The sequence below is a fragment of the Syngnathus floridae genome, chromosome 16 (assembly GCF_059516105.1).
Source record: "Syngnathus floridae isolate MCC-2025c chromosome 16, RoL_Sflo_1.0, whole genome shotgun sequence".
Classification (NCBI taxonomy): Eukaryota; Metazoa; Chordata; class Actinopteri; order Syngnathiformes; family Syngnathidae; genus Syngnathus; species Syngnathus floridae.
In genome coordinates this window covers 2,779,432-2,797,911 of record NC_142428.1, presented here as the reverse complement: position 1 = coordinate 2,797,911, position 18,480 = coordinate 2,779,432, and the positions used below count along the sequence as shown (strand labels likewise).

General features: G+C 42.2%; 4 protein-coding genes across 4 annotated transcripts; 2 read left to right on the top strand and 2 right to left on the bottom strand.

The window, feature by feature from the left end:
• Window positions 1-2,739: 2,739 nt before the first annotated feature.
• On the bottom strand, window positions 2,740-4,504 carry LOC148385016 (galectin-8-like). Its single transcript, XM_088356442.1, has 7 exons — window positions 4,336-4,504; window positions 3,910-4,065; window positions 3,776-3,847; window positions 3,631-3,711; window positions 3,491-3,576; window positions 3,240-3,426; window positions 2,740-3,173 (listed from the first exon to the last, which is right to left on the bottom strand). Exons 1-7 carry the CDS (start codon window positions 4,408-4,410, stop codon window positions 3,027-3,029), a joined length of 804 nt encoding a protein of 267 aa, XP_088212568.1. The 5' UTR covers window positions 4,411-4,504; the 3' UTR covers window positions 2,740-3,026.
• Window positions 4,505-5,316: 812 nt separating this feature from the next.
• LOC148385015 (galectin-related protein-like) lies at window positions 5,317-7,214 on the bottom strand. The gene is made up of 7 exons (XM_088400674.1): window positions 7,055-7,214; window positions 6,558-6,812; window positions 6,361-6,450; window positions 6,202-6,282; window positions 6,038-6,123; window positions 5,794-5,968; window positions 5,317-5,714 (listed from the first exon to the last, which is right to left on the bottom strand). Exons 1-7 carry the CDS (start codon window positions 7,067-7,069, stop codon window positions 5,565-5,567), a joined length of 852 nt encoding a protein of 283 aa, XP_088256800.1. The 5' UTR covers window positions 7,070-7,214; the 3' UTR covers window positions 5,317-5,564.
• A 1,398-nt stretch (window positions 7,215-8,612) lies between these two features.
• Window positions 8,613-11,586, top strand: tmx1 (thioredoxin-related transmembrane protein 1). The gene is made up of 8 exons (XM_088401320.1): window positions 8,613-8,880; window positions 9,459-9,574; window positions 9,650-9,695; window positions 9,784-9,912; window positions 10,040-10,085; window positions 10,160-10,261; window positions 10,332-10,395; window positions 10,922-11,586. Exons 1-8 carry the CDS (start codon window positions 8,714-8,716, stop codon window positions 11,176-11,178), a joined length of 927 nt encoding a protein of 308 aa, XP_088257446.1. The 5' UTR covers window positions 8,613-8,713; the 3' UTR covers window positions 11,179-11,586.
• A 1,625-nt stretch (window positions 11,587-13,211) lies between these two features.
• Window positions 13,212-18,015, top strand: LOC148385013 (dynein regulatory complex subunit 4-like). Its single transcript, XM_088401319.1, has one exon. The coding sequence runs from the start codon at window positions 13,568-13,570 to the stop codon at window positions 14,738-14,740; it is 1,173 nt and encodes a 390-aa protein (XP_088257445.1). The 5' UTR covers window positions 13,212-13,567; the 3' UTR covers window positions 14,741-18,015.
• The last annotated feature ends 465 nt before the right edge of the window (window positions 18,016-18,480 follow it).

Here is an 18,480-nt window from a genome sequence, read left to right as displayed (position 1 = left end):
AAGCAAATTAAAACATATACTTCATGTTCTTTATATTCTTTAATGATTTATTATTTTTTAGGACTCAAATGTTAAAAAGGCATAAAAATTATCTATTTATATAGGCAGGTGAGAGATTATTTGCCATTTTAAGTGCTTGATCATTTAATATGAATATCTGATGGCACGATACTGTGGAGTATTCCACAAATAAATGATCACTGCTTTCAAGGAAACTGGGAATCAAACTTCTGAGCGTCTTCAGCAAACAGACAGCAAATGGCAACTTGATCCGTAACACAATATTTCCCCGGATCTCCATGTTGATACGCACCAAATGTTGGTATAACAAGGACCACTCTATTTTCGGAACCTGCCGCCTGCGGCATGATGACATTGTTCTCTGTGTAATCCGAGTTCGGGCAGTGCTGTGTGCTGCTTTCCAGCAGACTTTAACCCCAATTAATTTTTTTAAAGCCATACTCAACATATCCCTTCAGCGGAACTCGAGCGCTTGTAATTGATGGGACAAAGCAGGTAAATAGAATACCACCTATAAATAAATCCCCGGATGACATCTTTTTGGAGCATCTGTGCATGCGCCACTGAGAAGACCGATGGTCTCCAAGCTCCAGCCAAATTGTGAAGAAAAGGGAGCAGGTCTGGGATTATGAGGCATACAAGTTAGGGGGCACTCGACTTTCTTGAAATCGGAGTTGTTTTGACATTTTTTGTGTCCCCCCCCCCGAGCCCTTTTGTGCAAATAAGTTGACTTATACCCCTTCTTTTAATTTAGATACCTTCTGATTTGATGTAGATTGAACTGACCGGGATGTCTGTTGCCATGGTTACCACTCTTCCGGCGCTGGTGAGTACACACGCGAGTGTTGCGCTCTTTCCACTCTCTTCAATCTCCACGCTCCACATTTATCCATGCGACAGCTGACGGATGCCGGTCGGTCATTTGGAGGCTTCAGCAGCGCTGCGTGGGCGTGGAGAGGCTCGAATAAGTGCGCGGCCGCGGCGCCAAAGCAAAATAATTTTCTCGAGATGTTCCGCTTGTTTCATGTAACGCACATTTTGTGTTCACAACATTCCCTTAAACAGGCCGAAGTAGGGCATTCCGTTAAAATAAATTAAATGCCTCTCTTTATAATGTGTGAGCGTGAAAATAAATGGACGTCTGACATATATTAAAAAAAAAAAAATCGGGCGGCTGATAATCGCTGGAATCCTGTGACCATGTAGATCTAATTCTGCTGACCTCAGCTCTTACAGCATTTTTTTTTCTGAAAGCAAGGATAAAAGCTTTTCTTCCTTTTTTTACAGCCACGTGCACGCGCAATTTTTAGGCCACTCATATTAATCTTAAAACAGAAAAATGAAGGTCCAAATCAGTCATGACTCACACAATCGCTTCTGTGGCGTAAAGAACTCTCGGAAGCCGTGGGAGGTGTTGATTTTTTTTTTTATTTTGAGGGGGGGGGGGGGGGCATGAAGCATTCTCAGACCCACACCCACGCACACCAGCCTTAGAACATGATGTATCTATTTGCCTCCATCTGAAGTACGTGCTTTCTATGAATCGAAAATAATCTTCCAATTGTTTCCAGCAAGGTCTCCATTTTGCTTTGTGATCTCCATAGCAGGATCTCACTTAACTGGCCTTTCTCATGACTCCCCAGGGTGCTGCTATTGCCGCAGCTTCAGCTTGGGGGTGGCTAGTCAATAAGAAAAGACATCAGTGCACTGGTTACCGAGTCACCCTTTGTTTTCCTTCAGATGTCTAAAGGGAAATTAAAATTAAATGAAAAAAGGCGGGAAAGTGACGACTTTCACAGGCAACTTTATATGAACATTTTTTTTCGATTGCTATCCAATACCAAGTTACAAAATGGCTCCAACAAGAGCAGAGGGGGTTTCTTTGCCACACACAATCCGAGAAAGACCCCCACGCACATAATGGCATCAGCTCTTATTACTGCAGGCTGCATGGAGAAGCTCCTTTTGTTTGGGTCCCGTGAAAGCAGAACAGGTGGAGAGAAGTGGAGCACAATGAAAGATCCTCTTACAGGCACCACCGAGGCCGAGTATTCCCTCCTCGGGGAAAGAAAGAATAATAACACGAAAGTTCAGTCAGCAAAATCCTCAACTGATTCTGGTTAGCTTTTTTTGCTAGCAACATCACTGCTAACTATTCTGTTTGACTTGCCTCTCAAAATAAGCTAGGCAAATTCATCAAGCCATTTTAGATAATGAAAAAAAAAGCCATTAGTCTAATAATTGCAGTGCAGATTCCCTGCGGAGGCTTTATCGCACGAGACACCTAGAGCGACACGGCACGTGGAAGGCCTACGCTCGCTCACGTTGCAATCCTGGCTGCCCACACATCGTGTTCCAGAATTTGCTCAGGCCGCAGGTTACTCGTTGTTACAGCTGTTTCCAGGGTCAAATTCGTGTCACTCGTGAAAATCACTTCCTCTCGTTTTGCCTACATGTTTTTATTGCAAAGGGTTTATAGCACAGGTGTCAAACTCAAGGCCCGGGGGCCAGATACGGCCCACCACATCATTTTTTGTGGCCCAGCAAATTGTGCATCAAATTCATGTGTCATTAGAATTGCAAATTACTGTATATGAGGTGCTCGTACAATTATAGACTAGCAAACTGCTAGCTAGCCAGCTAGCTAATTCTAAAATGATCCCCTTTGATCAGAAGATGCTTTTATATTGCTCTTTATTGGAATAAAATGACAAAACATGCTTTTGTAATGGTCTTTATTGGAATATAATGATTAACAAGAGTAAAGAAAAGACATACTTACTAAATATTACTTACTAAATAATATCAGATCAACTTTAAACCTCAACTACTGCATCATGGTTCTCAGTTGTTCTACTTGCAGTGTTAATATAGAACTGCCATTTTCATAATTAGTGCAGTGTTAAAATAGAACTGCCATTTTACATACTTATCTTAATAGAATGATAATGATCAGCGATAGTATGAAATATAAGCGTGGAGCTTCAAATGTTGCCACGATGAAGTCACATCAGCTCGACGTCAAACAGCTTCACGTTTCCTAAAACTCTCACGTGGGTGATCTTCTCCACGTCGACTCGGTATTTGAATTTCACGACATCAACGTGGTTGACGGACACGTGGAAGGAATCAGCGCCACAGTAGATGACCATCTGAACCATAAAGAGAGCAACATGCTAACATGTTTTTAGAACTTGGGAAGAAATTAAGGCAACAACCTCAAAGTAGAAATTTCCATCGAAGGGGAAGGCAGTCTTCAGCTCGACCTCCATTTTGCCCATTTTGCCATTAAGATAGGAGTTGCGCACAAAATTATTATCTTCGGATTTGTTGCCGAAGCAAGCTGTCATGTACATGGCGATGTCACCCAAAGTGTTATTGCTCAGCATCAGCTCGACTTTGAAACTGCAACACAAAAAAAAAGCGCGGCATGTTGGCATATGAACAGCTTTGCGGCCGAGCACTGTACCTGTTTGGGTCCGGCATGGTTCGTCCCCTGATGACGACGGTGCGGCCCACACTGAGACCTCCGATCAGATTCCCCAACATTGCACCCTGCAACAAGAGAATGTCATTTGTGGACTGTGTTTATGACTGATGTTAACTCACCTTGGTAGCGTTCATAGCGATTTTGCGCCAGCATTTGATGTCACCCTCAGTTGAAACGTTTCTGGTCACGGTGAGATTTTTCTATGAAAGAAAACAGCATCATCATGGTGTCTTTATTTTGAATCAGGTCTGGAAGACCACTTACAGCATCCACCTTTCCAGCAAGGGCCAGCTGGTTGACAAGTTCCAGTGCCAGTTGCTCAGCGTAGGTCAGACTCTGGAACCAATCAGTTTTGATTAATATTAAGTGGATAGAGCTAGTAATACTGATTTGCTCACCTTGCTTTCGTTTGCCTTCGGCTCATACTTGTCATTGAAGGTCCATGTTGGCCGCATTATTTTAGCCACCTTAGGTTTGTGACTATTGATTAAGATGTACATGGTGAACAGAAAGACCATGACAATGATTCCCAACAGGAAACCCGTCTGCCAAGTCTGTGGGTTTGGATGAGAAGACAAAAGTAGCATCATTAATACAAAATTATCTTTTAGGTTTGAGAAATTTGAATTCAAATTGAATAGTTTGGCACCCTCTAGCGGTACAAGAGGGGATTTTAATGTCTTAAAATGTCCTTGTAACTAAACTATGACTTGTCATAATGTAACTGAAGGTATTACAATTCAAATTTATTAGCAAATAAATAAAAGGAAAATATTTTTCCTAAACGGATAGATGCAAAAAGTTCTTAAATGATTTCCACTCACGCATCGTCTCCCCTTCTGTTTCGGATTTTGCTCAGGGGTGTCCCAAATGACAAAAGTATCTGCAGCAACCATCATGTCTTGCGGATGTGATTCTGAAGCTCAACTTGTCGGTCGGGCGACTCTTAACCACCAGCATTGATTGATGGCGTGTTGGTGACGTTTAAAGCTTGCTTCGTGAGGTATTTTACGTCGATCTTTATATTTTATTACTTATATAACTTTACTCTGAAGTACGAATGCAAGACGTTTCAAACGATTAAAGATGTTATATAATGATAAAGGTCTTGACGCAGTGGCATTGGCTGATGCATTAAGGTGCAATGGACAAACGTCACATTTAACGCACAGACGAACTTTGATGAGGTCAAACTCAGCACAGAACAAACTAATAACGTTTTTTTGTGCAACGTAGACAACCGAAAATAAATTAAAATGAAATAAAAATTCAAATAAAGTGGACTGAGATATTTATGCAGTGTTGGTAGTGTATTATTGACAATTTCCTGTAATAATTTATCAAGTAAGAAAAAAACCCCCAGCCAAATTGGATAATTTCTTAGGAGATATTATGGCAGGTTGCTTCCTTGTTTTATATTGTGTAATATATATTATTTCACTGGCACGATAGTAATATTTGCGGTTTGTTGATGTGTTGTAGAAGCACAATTCTTAACAGACTCAGAATTTGTAGCTATGGCTAGTAGCTTCCCAGATAGCTATCTTTCCTAATTAGCTAGCCAAACTACTGCCAAATTTTATACAAACTATGAGAACCAAGGTTAGTGATTTTTTTTGGAATATCAGCAAAGCTTCTCGTGCAAGCAGAAAGATTCAGTGATTCGACACCCTGATCTTTATTCAAGACTTCATCATACTATGATGTACCTCCAGACCGTTAGAGGGCAGTAAATGACATATTGCAATGCATTCATTTGACGCACTTTTGGATAACAGCGAACCAATTTCAAGAGACGAAAGATCTACTTTTTTAATGCACTTTATTGACAATGAAAGAAAACATTTTGTAATGCAGTTTTATTGATTACTACAATTAAAGAAAAACAATTTATTCTTGTCCATTCAGTATCTTCGCTAACTCAATATTAAGTCACACAAGTAGTGGTCATATTCATCTGAGTCAATCCTGTGGTTCTAATAATCCTTAATTTAAATGTATGATATACATGCATGATCAAGAAATGGAACTTTTTGCCATGGCATTGATGAAATCACAGAAGCCTGACATCCATCAGCCTGATGTCTCCCTCCACTTTCACACGCGTGGTCCTGTTTAGCCCAGTCAAACGGTGGTTGAAGTCCAACACGTGGGCATTGTTGACGGACACGTTGAAAGCCTTCTCGCTACAGTGGATGACCATCTGGAAGAGAAGATAGAGGGATCTTCACGAGTAAACTCATTGCCCTTAACCTTTTGTGTAGAACAGTAATTTATATAACCTCAAAATAGGAGTTGGCGTCAAAGGGAAAGGACTGCTGCTGGCGCTCATCAGTACCCCAAGATCCACTAATGTAGGCGGTCCGAACAAACACTTTGGTATCTCCGTTGTAATTGAAACGAGGTTGCAGGCGCATTGAAATATTGGTGGTATTGTCCAACAGGTCGACCATAAATCTGCAAGGCAAGAAGTGCAAACATGTTGTCATGGTGACAGCTTTATTTGTGGATGATGTGGACGAGTACTTGTTCGGGGATTGATTGACTCGTCCTCTAATAATGATCTTGCGGCCAACTTGCAGACCTCTACCCAGATTTCCGATGTGAGAAACCTGCAACAAGAGAAAGTCATTTGTGAATGCTGAAGACCAGACATTAAACTGAAATGCACGCAAAAAAAATAAACTCACCCCAACAGGTTTCATGAAAATATTGAACCAGCATATCTTATCATCAGTTGAATCGATCTTGCCATAGTCCTCAACTTTTTGCTTTTTGAAACAACACATAGTTAGCATCATCATGGCGTCACGCCACTTTCGGTTAACGCTTGCAAGGCGACAACTTACAGACTTGATCTTTCCTGCAATTGCCATATTGTTAACGAGTGCCAGAGCGAGTTGCTCGCTGAAGTTCAACATGTTAGTGGAACCTAACAGCTGAAAGCAAAAGTGTGGATTATTTTAGCGCTAAATTATTTCGGTCATAAATCGGTCACTTATAAATCTGAACGAAGGCAACGTGACTGTTCTGGTTTGGTCCGTACATGGCTTCTTCCATCCACTGATGGTGGTAGTAGCACATCGTCCTTGTCGTCGGTCACGTACACAAGTTGTTTGCCCCAATCGGAAAAATCTATAACTGCAGACTCATCGTAATCATTTGGCTTTTTGTTTTTGTTAAAGATCAACACGGGCAGCAGGATCACGATAACCAGCAGGATAACCACCAGGAGTCCAACCAGAAGAGAGACATATCGGGTCTGTGTGTTCAACTGAGGAGACAAATACTCCTCTGCCGCCTAAAACAAAAACAGAATAGAAATAGAAAAAAATCCTTACAAAAACGTTGTCAGATTAATATTACATTTGTAGAATATGAATTAAGCAGGGGAAAATGTTCGTAGTTTTTATCCATCTCATGGAGCGGCCCATTTTGCCAACTATTCAAAATGTAATTACAATTAGTTGTTTTTCATATTATTTACAATTAATTGCCAGCTAATTGACATGGATGTTTAGAAGATGCACACAAATAACTTACGGTACGTTCAGCCATTTTGCAAGTGAAGGACGCGTCCGTGTATCTTCAGACGAGGTCTATCGGGTTCTGAAACTCGACCTCCGAAACTCGACCTCCACGGAGGGGCGCTACTTCGCGGAAGCTTTCGAGCGGTGGTGAGTTTGTGTCGTTTATTCTTTGTTTTGTGACGCACTTAACGTTGCTTTCAAGGAACAAAAAGGACGAAAATATGATTCTTGTAATGTATGAAAGTTATTAAAGCTTTAATGGGTTTATTGACGGTTTCCGTGGCCACGACATATGGCGTTGGCTGACGTCACAATTCACGATTGTCCATTGTGACGTCAGCCAACGTCACAAAGTAACGCCGAGATTTCTGAGGTTATTATGAGGTCAAGAGATAAAATGTAATAGTAAAACAAAAGCAACAGTTTTATTTTACTCAACGTTTGAAAAGAAAAACTAATGTGCACCTTAAAACTCCCAACACTCATGCAACTAATTATTATTCCCTCTTGAATGTCATTTTTTTAATATAAACAGTAGCAATGACGCCCCATGCTCAGCTTCTACCTCGAGGGTGCATTTTAGAGTCACCTACAAGAAGGGCACAGATGGAGTTGAATAAATAAAATGAGTTCACGTGAGGATGTTGCAGAAGACATTCCAAAGTCAGAGGAACTTTAGACCTTCAAGGTGATTGCAGCTATAAAAGTAAAGTCCCCATAAGGTTGATTTAGTTACCAATAAACCTTAAAAGAAGAATAAATGGAGTTATAGAGATCTAGAGAGGGTAATTATGTTCATTCTTAAGAAATATGGAAATGAAAATAAGGCAATGCTTTCGATATTGATTTCGGGGTCCTTTATTGGCACTCAGCGCTTCCCAATGAAACCAGGCTTCATTTCATGCAAAACATCCCTTCATAGACAAACTACATTTAGTTGCAGCCATTCTTTTTAATCACTTTCTTCCAAAATGACCATCTTAATTGGCATGCAGTATTTCATGCCAACAAAAGAGCAACACTACCACCTACTGGTCATACATGATAATTGTTAGAGCATTAAAATATATTAGAAAATTAATTCGAGAATACTCTTTTACTTTACGCATAATAGTGTATTTTCTTTTTAATTATTTGAGTGTACCCACATTAAAATAATTTTTAATCAGGTTATAATATGCAGAGTTTAACTAGTTTATAAATGTACTGAGCAATGGTGCGTCCAAGTGATTCAGTAAAAAGGAATGACAAGAGGTTTGCGTACTCCAAATTACAACAGTTTTATGAAAAGGCCGACTAAATGACATTCAATATAATGATAAAAAATAAAAAACAATCTGTTGGTGTATTAAGCACACCTTTGTGCTATTTCTCCGTGATCAGCATTGTAGTGTCTGCTATAATCTCACTTTGGCACTTTTGAATTGACAGTCAACGACTCCAATATGACGAACGCAGCACGACCGCAAATAATGTCGAATTAAAGCCTAGAAACGTCCCATATTGTCTATTTCAATATATTTGTTGAGTCATTTTCAAATTAAATGTCCTCAAATCCGATCCGAGATCAACCTTTATAATCATCGTTTTGAGGGCGGATTTCGGGATTTGCCCTCGAACGCATCACAAAGGGAGTCAATTTTTGGTTAGCTCAGCGGACGAGAGCGCCACCATGTTTCCCTCGCGTCTGGGTCAAAAACACCCCTCGCCGATATGCTATCTCCTTGTCAGCGTGTGCCTCGCGTCCTTGCCGTTTACCGGGGCCAAGCAGGACAGCCTCCGGGAAGTCACGGACAGCAACTGGGAGGACATCCTGACCGGAGAGTGGATGATTGAATTGTCAGTAGCTTTAGCTAAATCCGTCAGCTAGCCACATGGAGGGGGACTCTGGGGAGGGCATTTCGTTGTCTAACTTTTTAATATTCAAAATATTTACAACCTGTCAATTAAACCACAGTTATTCGTTCTAATGTAATGCTGTGGTTGAATGTTTGGTAGTTGTTTTGCTAGGCTACGTTAGCTTAGCCAACGAGCCGGCTAATCACATGCACAAGCTAGCAGTAACTGTTTTGACGTTCGGGTTTTAAATCTTTAACTTTGTAGTTTTCTACATATCATCAACTGATGGACAGTGGAAGTAATTTTTATCAAATATTAAGTCATTCACTGTCAGGGCTTTGCAATGCCGACTTCCCCATTTTGACAATCATTCTAGAACATTCAAAGAATATTAAACTTAGCAAAAGAGGAAATGTGTTTCTCTAACCAGGAAAAACTTTCTGCATTATTACATTCTCTAGCAATCTGTTTCTACCTTTTTTTTTATTATTTATCCAAAGGTGGTTGGAAAAAATGTTTAGTATAAAGAAATGTAAGAGAGATAAATATGTTTTTTGTGACAACTTCAACCCCAACAGCTATGCACCCTGGTGTCCAGCCTGCCAACACCTCCAACCGGTGTGGAAGGAGTTTGCAGAATGGGGGGAGGACATGGGTGTCAACATCGCCAAGGTGGACGTGACGGAGCAACCAGGTACGGAGCCCCACAAAAAAAATATTTCGTGGTTTCGTTACTGAGTCTGAACTTGCTTTTCTTCTTACTCGGAAGGTCTTAGTGGGAGATTCATCATTACGTCACTTCCAACTATTTACCAGTAAGCTATTTCTATAATTTCTCATTCATTTATTTAAAATATAAAAATTCAGGTTATGTATAAATGGCCTTTTTCATGTGGGTCCCAGTTGCAAAGATGGCGTCTTCCGCAAATACCAGGGCGCACGCACCAAGGATGAATTCCTCAGCTTTGTGGACGAGAAGAAGTGGAGTACGGTGGAGCCGGTCTCCTCCTGGTTCGCTCCCTCGTCTTTTCTGTGAGTGCCCAACGTTGTCTGTCCAATTATGTCTATGTGTTTTGACTAATGGTTCCACTCATAATCATAAATGATGATCTCACTGCAAAACAAAACTTTTAATGACGTCTTGTGTCATCTTTTGCAGAATGAACTCAATGTCTGCTCTCTTCAAGCTCTCCATGTTCATCCGGGTAAGTGCGGTGAGAAGACAATGAGACAAAAGTGGAGGAAAAGTTGCTTACATAATGTGGGACGGTTCTCGCAGCGTTGTCATAACTACATGACGGAGCAACTGGGCATTCCCGTGTGGGGCTCGTACGTCATCTTTGGCCTGGCTACACTCTTCTCCGGCCTCGCTCTTGGACTGGTGAGCCAAAATGAAACTTTGTGTCAAAAGTTTTGGTTTGTCAAGTAACATACTCAACTTTTTTTTTTAGCTGCTGGTGTTTATCGCCGATTTTGTCTTCCCGTCTCGACGATTCTCTCCGGGCTACTATCAGAGTGAGTTTTCATTCTCATTGTGGAAAACATTTTATTGATTAGGACCAAATATTTCTTTCTGAGTCATGTGGTAGGATTGCGTGCTAATAATTATTAAGTGTGATTGCAAAGCAGTGTCAAAAAAGTTTTGAAACCAAATCAATACAGTACTTAATACATGTAAATATCAGCCAGGTTATCAAAACTATAAAAAGAAATGCTAAATGTAAATTGACTTCAAATTTAAATAACTATACATCTATCTCATATCCTTAATAAGTTCGCTTCAAAGATTCCAACTCTTGCTTTTGTTGGTTATAAAAAGTCTACACACCCTCCCCACATTTCTTGGGTATATCCTCTTAAAACTGGGAATGTGGCTGCGTTCAGAATTAATCACATTTAAAATCAACACCATCGAAATCCCTCTGGTCAGCCCCAAATAAATTCCAGCTCTTCTAGTCGGCATTTTCAAGCTGAGCGCTTCCACAGCACGCGAAAGATGAAGAGTAATTTCCGTGGCATCTCTGATGTCGCTGGCGTGCAGAGAAAGAAGCCGGCGACCAGGCGTGGCTCCAACAGCAGCAGGAGGAGGAGGAGCGCGAAGCCGACGGCGAGGAGGAGGACGACGACGACGAAGAGGAGGAGGAGAAGGACGACGAGGCGTGGCGGATGCGGCAACGCCTCGCCGCCACCCTCGAGGGTCAGCCCAAGACGGGACAGGCCGTTCGGAAGCGGGCAATGGCCGGACGCATACAGCAAAACGAGGATGAAGAGGAGGAGGAGGAGGAGGAGGACACCTAGAAGGGCGGAGTGGAGCAGCATGTTGTGTCTTGTCGAGTGGGAGGAACCTCGCGCTTCCAACAACGTTTACAACGCGACTCTCTTCCTCCTCCCTTTCCCCCTCTTCCTCTTCGGGCGCTTCACCCAGGAACGGAACTTGAGCGTTGGGAGGTCCGTGGAGCCGTTGGGAGTTTGCGGTGTTCTTTTATCAGCTATGCATCCTTTTCTTTCTTTTTCTATTTTATTATGTTTTTAAATAACGGTTTCATCTGATGTACATAGATGTCATTTGTCCCTGTAACAATGTTTGATGAGTGCAGTGTTAGCCAAGGTTAGGCTTGCAAAATTCTAGGAACTTTTTCAAAGATGGGAAATTTTCATGGAAGGTACCAGGAATTTAATTGGGAATAAATGAGGACTTTACAGAAATTGGATGTTGTCTTATATTATTTAAAAAAAAAATGATTGCAAAATGTACAATAACACCTCTAGAAATTAAACCAACTGAAGAGTATGAAAATATACTTATTTAGAGGAATGCATGTTATTTTGATTGACATTTGCGTTTACAGTTACAACGCTGCAGTATATTTCTCGCCGGTAGGTGTCACTAAACCACCTGAAATTAGATTCATTCAACCCAAGCGGAGAATTCAATGCGTGTCGGTGTTAATGAGTCCCGTGGAAACAAATCAGCCAACCGAGCGACCGTTTCCATGGTGATGGCGAGTTTTGTTGTGGTGCTCGGCACCCGACCCGAAACTCACATCTGGTCCTGGGTCAGTTGAAAAGCCCCCGACATATGCATCCACTCCCTGAGTTAATTTTTTTCTCCACTTGACTGGGAATTGGTGTGCATTAAGACATCGGAATTCATTTAAGATCAGGACACCAGGGAAAGGGAGGGAGATTTTATTTGTGTCTTCGATGAGCTCACAATTTCCAGCAAATAACAAAATATTCAAATTGATCAAACTCAACCAAAATATGTGAGTGATTATGTTGATTTTTTTTTTTTAATAGTTCTGCTTTGAAATCAGCCCACTATTATATTATTCGGCTGAGTTGAAAACCGCCACAATGAGATTTTGCGTTTGAATAGAACCAAGTTGCATTGTTTGAATTTCACGCCCGACATACCGACACATTTCCAAATGTTAGCTTGGGTTCATCCCGATGAATGGCGGGCAGGCCCCGACTTGTGTGTGAGCTCACCTGTGGTCACATTTCATCACCTTTTGCCTCGTTCACACAACACACACACTTAAAACTGACACAAAATGGCCATTCCAAACCAAATCAGACTTCCTGTGTCTTTTCAGGCGTTTATTTTTTGTGCGTCTCATTCTCGACATGTCTAGCATATTTCACAATGCTAAACTGACTATAAGAATCTTTGCTATCATTTTATCTACTAGGAACTTATGTGTTTCTTCTGATATGACCTCCAGATTACAAATCATGTTCCTGTTGGTTGTAAACCTCAAACATGTTTTACATTCCCACAAAAATGACAATGTGGCATATGTGACACAGATGGCTCAGACTACATTCTGTTCAAGGTCTGAGATGACAGTTCCCATGTTTCGCGACAAAATGACTTTTTTGAAAATATTTGATTCACTTTTTGAGCCTTAATCAGCCCTAATTAACAAATACTTTCTAATTTTTAATGATTAGCTCACCAGTATTGACTCAAGTAAGCTAGCAAGCGAGCTTTAGCTTACCAATTTTTCTGGAGCTGATGTTTAGACTTTCTCGGAGCGTTTGTGGTTTGCTCAAATACACGAGAACGTAGTTGCGGCCAAGACTGGAATTAAATGGACCACAGTTCCTCCTCCGAGAAGGAAGAAGGTGGATCCAGCAGTGGTGACTATGTGAAACCTACAACCCCGGGAACTCAGAGACAAAAAAAAGCTTCCATCTTTAAGAGGAAAAAAAAAAAAAGGCTTACGTCAACATCCGAAAAACACGAGGATGAAAAACCATAATTCTTTTCAGCTGTATCAGTGACGACCCGGAATGCGCTAATCTTTTGTGTTTGATGGAAACAGACAACCAGCCTCGGCGACGCTAAATCCTCCAAACGTCTCCCGGTCCAAGTTTTAAGTTACAACAAAAGCTTATTTCCTAGCTGGAGCATTTTTTGAAGACGATTTAAGAGTCAAGCAGCAATTCAAAGACTGTTTCCCGTTAAGATGTCATCTATGATGTTTGATGGAATCATCTAAACCAACTTACTCTTCAAAGAAAACCTCACTGCCAAAGATGACATCACAACATTTCAGACTTGCTGATAGTTGTCGTTTCAAAGCAATCAACGTTTTGCAGCTCCGGAAAATCACTTGACTGCAATCAACTGAGTCCTCGAAATATATCCAGGGCTTGTAGTTTGTGAGTTTTCTCCAAGATGGCTAAAGGGAAGGGCAAAGGGAAGGGCAAAGGGAAAGGGAAAAAAGGGAAAGCGGCGGTCGTCGATGAAAACACGCCACTGACCGAACTGACCGAACAGCAGCTGATAGAGCGAGTTGCTAAGATCACAACGGAGCTGACCCGCATCCAAGATGAGAAGAAGAGCTTCCTGCTCATACGGGACCAAGTCAAAGCCTTCTGGGAGATCTCCAAACAGAAGCTTCAAGATGTGAAGGACAAGCTACGTGAGGGCAGCATCGTGCGTGATGAGGCCAAGATGCTCCACAGGATGAAGGTGACCAAGTACCAGCAGAAGGTCCGACACCTGGAGTCCGAGTGCCACACCAATATTTCGCAACTGAAACTGGACGGGGCCGGTTTCTCCGCGATCGGCGACAACAAGAACTTTGAGATGGAGCAAGGGGCGCTGAACGAGATCCGCAGCCTGCAGGTGGACATCAGTGAGAAGGAGCTCTACAACCAAAACCACATTGAGCAGCTTAAGTTCGACCAGGCGGCCAAGATTGTGGACATCATGGTCCCGCACGACTGGAGGAAGGTGGAGCTGGAGGCCAAGCACAACGCCAAGATTCTCCCAATGTTTGAAACATCCGAGAAGAAGGTAGAAGCCGAGATCAACATCCTGGACACGCAAATGCAAATCCGTCTGGAGTCACTGAAGAAAGAGCACGACGGCGCTTTCCGCCATGCACTAAAGCGAAGCTGGGAGTTCTACCAAGCGCATATGGAGGAGATCTCCCTCCTGGAGAAACAGCTCACCACCATCATGTGCCAGGGCGTGGTGCGGCAACTGACGTCCATCCAGAAGCAGCCGGTGAGCCCACAGGAGAACCTCCAGCAGGACAAGAACAAACTCGAGGAGCTCCAAAGGCAGCTGGAGAAGCACAACGAGAACAAGGCCCATCGCGAAGCCAGCAACGCTCGCCTCGCGGCCCTGGAGGACAAGCTAGAGGAGCTTTCCATGAAGCACAGTAACCTTGTGCAAGAGCTGGAATCCAAGGAGCTGGAGCACCAGGAACTACTCAAGAGCCAGGCGGCAGGTCTTCTAGAGGTCCAGCACCGCAATGGACTACGGACGAGACAGCTGAAGCTCAAGCTGCAAGCCGCTACCGAAACTTTGGAGAAGCTTGAAAGGAGCCTCGGCACATAACGCTAACTTGGGGGGGTCACCACTTGGGAGGTTTGGACACTTCCTGGACCTGGACCTGGAAAATTGCAGATGTTGGAGTTACATGAGGACAAACCAAGACGTCAATATTAATTTTTTTTGGATGATGTTTACCTGCCACCATTAAAAATAACTCGGTATATCTGATTGATTTAGTTCAAAAAGAACACAGTGTGACTTTAAATTAAAAACAAAGCGGCGACCATTCACAAGAATCTTCATATTTCATTTAAACATCCTTCATCTTTTTTTTTTGTACACGCCAGTTTGGCACCATAACAGGATGTTGTTAAAAGCGTCTCTAGTTTGCCAACAAGATAAATTGGCAACCTTGATAATCCGTAAGCGGGTCACAATGGCCCGAGACAGCCCGAGCTAATCTACTTCCTGCTAGTTGTTGGATTCGTTGGCATGGTCGCGGTGATAACACCAAGTGAAATCGCACTTAAAGTGCTTGTAGAACAAGAACTTCAGGGGGGAGAGGTGGGGGGGGGTTGCAAAATCAACACTTGGACTCCATTTTTTTTTGCAAACTCATGGCTGAACCTCCATGTTCTGGATCTCTGTGACCCATTACAACAGAGCCTGCTTTGGAATGTTCTGTTGAATGAACAGCAGGGTCCCTAAACACAACCAGATGTTCTCCCGCTGAAACCATCGTGGTCTCCTGCACTGGGCCGGGACCTGGACCGATCCAACCCGCGTCACCACGGACAAACCCCAAAGCCTGGATTTTTTTTTAAGTCTTAGCTAAACAGTCTTTCTTCCTGTGCCTCTGTGAGGTAAATGTTCCTGGTCTGAGAGGTTCTTTCTTTGGAGGCGAGCGAACCAAAACACACTCGACGTCATTTTTGAAAACACTCGCTCTTTGTGTGTATGCGTGTATATATTTTGGCGTTGTAAATCTGTACGCAGAAGTTCCATCTTGGATCAAGTTGATCAATGAAGAAAAAGGTTCTCACGTCTTTCACATGGAGCAGTTTGGAGGAATTTGAGAAGCCCTCAGGGGGGGTGAGAGGAGGGTGAGACGGCAAAAGAACAAAGGCAGATTAAAGGCGGTCGTAAAAGGCGGCAGACTGTGGTGGAGCGTTAACGGTGAAACCGTGCCGGAACTGCAGATGAAGTTGATTTTGGGAGTGTCGTGACAGGTGGAAATGGCTTCAATGATCAAAACCGAGTTAATCCCGATACGTCCAAGATAATCGAAAACTATACAGAATGCATGCCAGGCCTGTAGATGGCGATGTTCACATTGCAAAGAAATGCTAGGCCCATTTTTTGGATGTCTCTGAAAAATTATCTGTTCATCTTCTCGGAGCCCAAGACTCGATTATTGTAATCGATTTTCGATACTTAAATTTGTAAACACATAGCAACAATAGAGCCATCTGACATTTCTTTACCAGTCAACAAAACAGAAGCACGTGTGAGAATCCGAGGTCAACGCACACCTGTGAAAGTTTCAACTGGCACAGTTTTCTTTTTGGACTTTGAACAACAGGAACGAAACCCAAACATGTCTCCCCGCTGAAGCCAAATATTTGTTCTTCTTTTTCTCTTCTTCTCACTATCTCCTCTCACTGCGAACTCTCTTGCATTTTTGACACGGTTATGTCGTGACCGAATCTTTTAGTTGCTGGGATTGCGCAATGATGCTAATATTGTTTATTTTTCTTTCTTATGTTACTGACAAAGTCACATTTTCTCTTCATTGATGACAAATAGAAACAAAGATTTTTTTTAAATACCCTGATATAGATTAAATAAATCAATGTTTATACTTCCACCATTTTTACAAATGCAACTGTGGTTTAAATAGATGCAAGTACCTTCACTATAAATAACACTAAACTAAAAATTGCGTAAAATGACATCTTGGTCCCGATGAACCCGAAGCAAGGCTGCTTATAATGTAAGTCAACGCCGCAGTAAGTCACATATTCAGGAATGTTATTACTGCAGTTAAAGGGGGATGGAGCTTTAACAGCAAGGGGGGGACGAGGGTGAGGGTGCATGCATGAGATAGCAGAGTGCACTGATGCCTGAATTGACACTCTCAGGTGACACGTTCGTACCACAGAGTCTAGAGCCGACATTCCATCGAGTAGGACGAGGGGGGGTGTGGGTTTTGCAACATGGTTTGCAACAATATCATTAAAACGTGACGAATATAACAATACTCAAATGATTTTATTTTTTACTTCATTGTGTTTCTCCTTCTGGTGTGCCCACCATGGCCACTAGGGGGCAGTATGTCATTATATAGCTATATTTATATCAATATTTTTGATTTCAAGAACTGTAGCATCAAGGGTGTATTCTAAATCACTGATGCCCCCCCACCAAAGGCTGCAGAAAATCAATAGAATGTTTTTGAATTACAAAGTCATAAAAAAAGGCCCCATTATCTCATTACGTTCCTCGACATACTCTCCTGATGCCTGGAAGGCGCAAAGCTGGCATGAATTTTGCATGTTTTCTTAAAAGCGACGTCAATAGTTGCTATGCATTATTTAGTAGCGACAAGCGTTTTCAACTTGGTCCAAATGTTTTTACACACATGCCCACACACACACACGTCTCATTTTCCCTAGCTCATTGCACACGATGAGCTAATGACAAAAGCTGCTGACTGGCTTTAAATGACTTTTAAAGCCAGCAGCAGCAAGCGAGTCATTGGGCTCAGTCGGTGGGTCGCTCGCTCGTTGCGGGGGTTATACGACACTGCTGGGGGCCGCTGCAGAGCATGTGTTTGAATCTTCACAGATAATTTTGTATAACCTGCATTGCCGCTCTCCTCCATTTGAATTGCAAACGACACCATGTGCATTGCGTGTTGTGTTTATCCTTCATTATTCTCACTGGCATGTTAACGTTTCATCTTTGTCATTTTATTCAAACACTATTCCAGTGTTTGAATGAAAAGACGTCTACTGTATAGGGTTACCATGGTGTATTGTTTTCACCGTACCATCTGGTGACATCCACTCCTTGACTCCGTCCCGGCCATCACCATCGCTTTCTTCTCTGTCCCTCTTTTTGTCTTTCGTTGAGTGCGTCATCATGATTTACTCAAGATGACTTCAATGGGAGTTCAGTTCAGCGAGCATCAAAGTAGCAGATCAAATGCATGCTCTGTAGGGTTTAAGTCTGGGGATTCACCACTGAATCTTGCTTTGGCAGTGTGTTTTGTGACTTTACAATGGTTCTATTATTTTTCCCATGACAGAAAATGGATAATAAATAGTTTAAATTGAGTTCCGCACCTTTGTGACTGTGATTCTGGAGTACACTTAATGATTTATGACGAACATTGGGAGATTTTTAACGAGGACGTAAGTAGTTTCCGCTCTTAAAAATAAGCTGGCCCACATTAGGACGTATTTTCAGGACTTGCTTTTAATATCTTTATATTCAGTCCCACCCCTGGCTCCCCCTTCCACAGCCAGTGGGACACTTCCAATCTTCCAATCCAGCCGGGAAAGGAATGAGAAACCACCGTGGACGATACCAACTTTCCTTATATTTGGGGGAGTTTAATATTTAGCACTATGACGTTTTGTGGTACTATACTTTAACAACTCGTATTAACGCTGATAATTTTATCTAAATATATTTTAAACATGAATACAACTAAGAATATGACATTCTTTGGTTGTGTTGTTATTTTACGCCGTCTTCTTTACTCAATCCAACCCTGCCGACCGCCCCCTCTCGCGGAG

Excerpts from the sequence above, each read along its gene's own strand:
- LOC148385016 (XM_088356442.1), bottom strand. The coding sequence starts at position 4,410 with ATGATGGTTGCTGCAGATACTTTTGTCATTTGGGACACCCCTGAGCAA. Across the intron at positions 3,577-3,630 it reads TCGCTATGAACGCTACCAAG|GGTGCAATGTTGGGGAATCT; the intron begins GTGAGTTAACAT and ends CTCTTGTTGCAG. Across the intron at positions 3,427-3,490 it reads ACCATGCCGGACCCAAACAG|TTTCAAAGTCGAGCTGATGC; the intron begins GTACAGTGCTCG and ends TTTGTGTTGCAG.
- LOC148385015 (XM_088400674.1), bottom strand. Across the intron at positions 6,451-6,557 it reads CAGTGGATGGAAGAAGCCAT|CTGTTAGGTTCCACTAACAT; the intron begins GTACGGACCAAA and ends TTTTGCTTTCAG. Across the intron at positions 5,715-5,793 it reads ACGCCAACTCCTATTTTGAG|ATGGTCATCCACTGTAGCGA; the intron begins GTTATATAAATT and ends CTTCTCTTCCAG.
- tmx1 (XM_088401320.1), top strand. The coding sequence starts at position 8,714 with ATGTTTCCCTCGCGTCTGGGTCAAAAACACCCCTCGCCGATATGCTAT. Across the intron at positions 9,696-9,783 it reads TCACTTCCAACTATTTACCA|TTGCAAAGATGGCGTCTTCC; the intron begins GTAAGCTATTTC and ends TGTGGGTCCCAG. Across the intron at positions 10,262-10,331 it reads CCGGCCTCGCTCTTGGACTG|CTGCTGGTGTTTATCGCCGA; the intron begins GTGAGCCAAAAT and ends TTTTTTTTTTAG.
- LOC148385013 (XM_088401319.1), top strand. The coding sequence starts at position 13,568 with ATGGCTAAAGGGAAGGGCAAAGGGAAGGGCAAAGGGAAAGGGAAAAAA.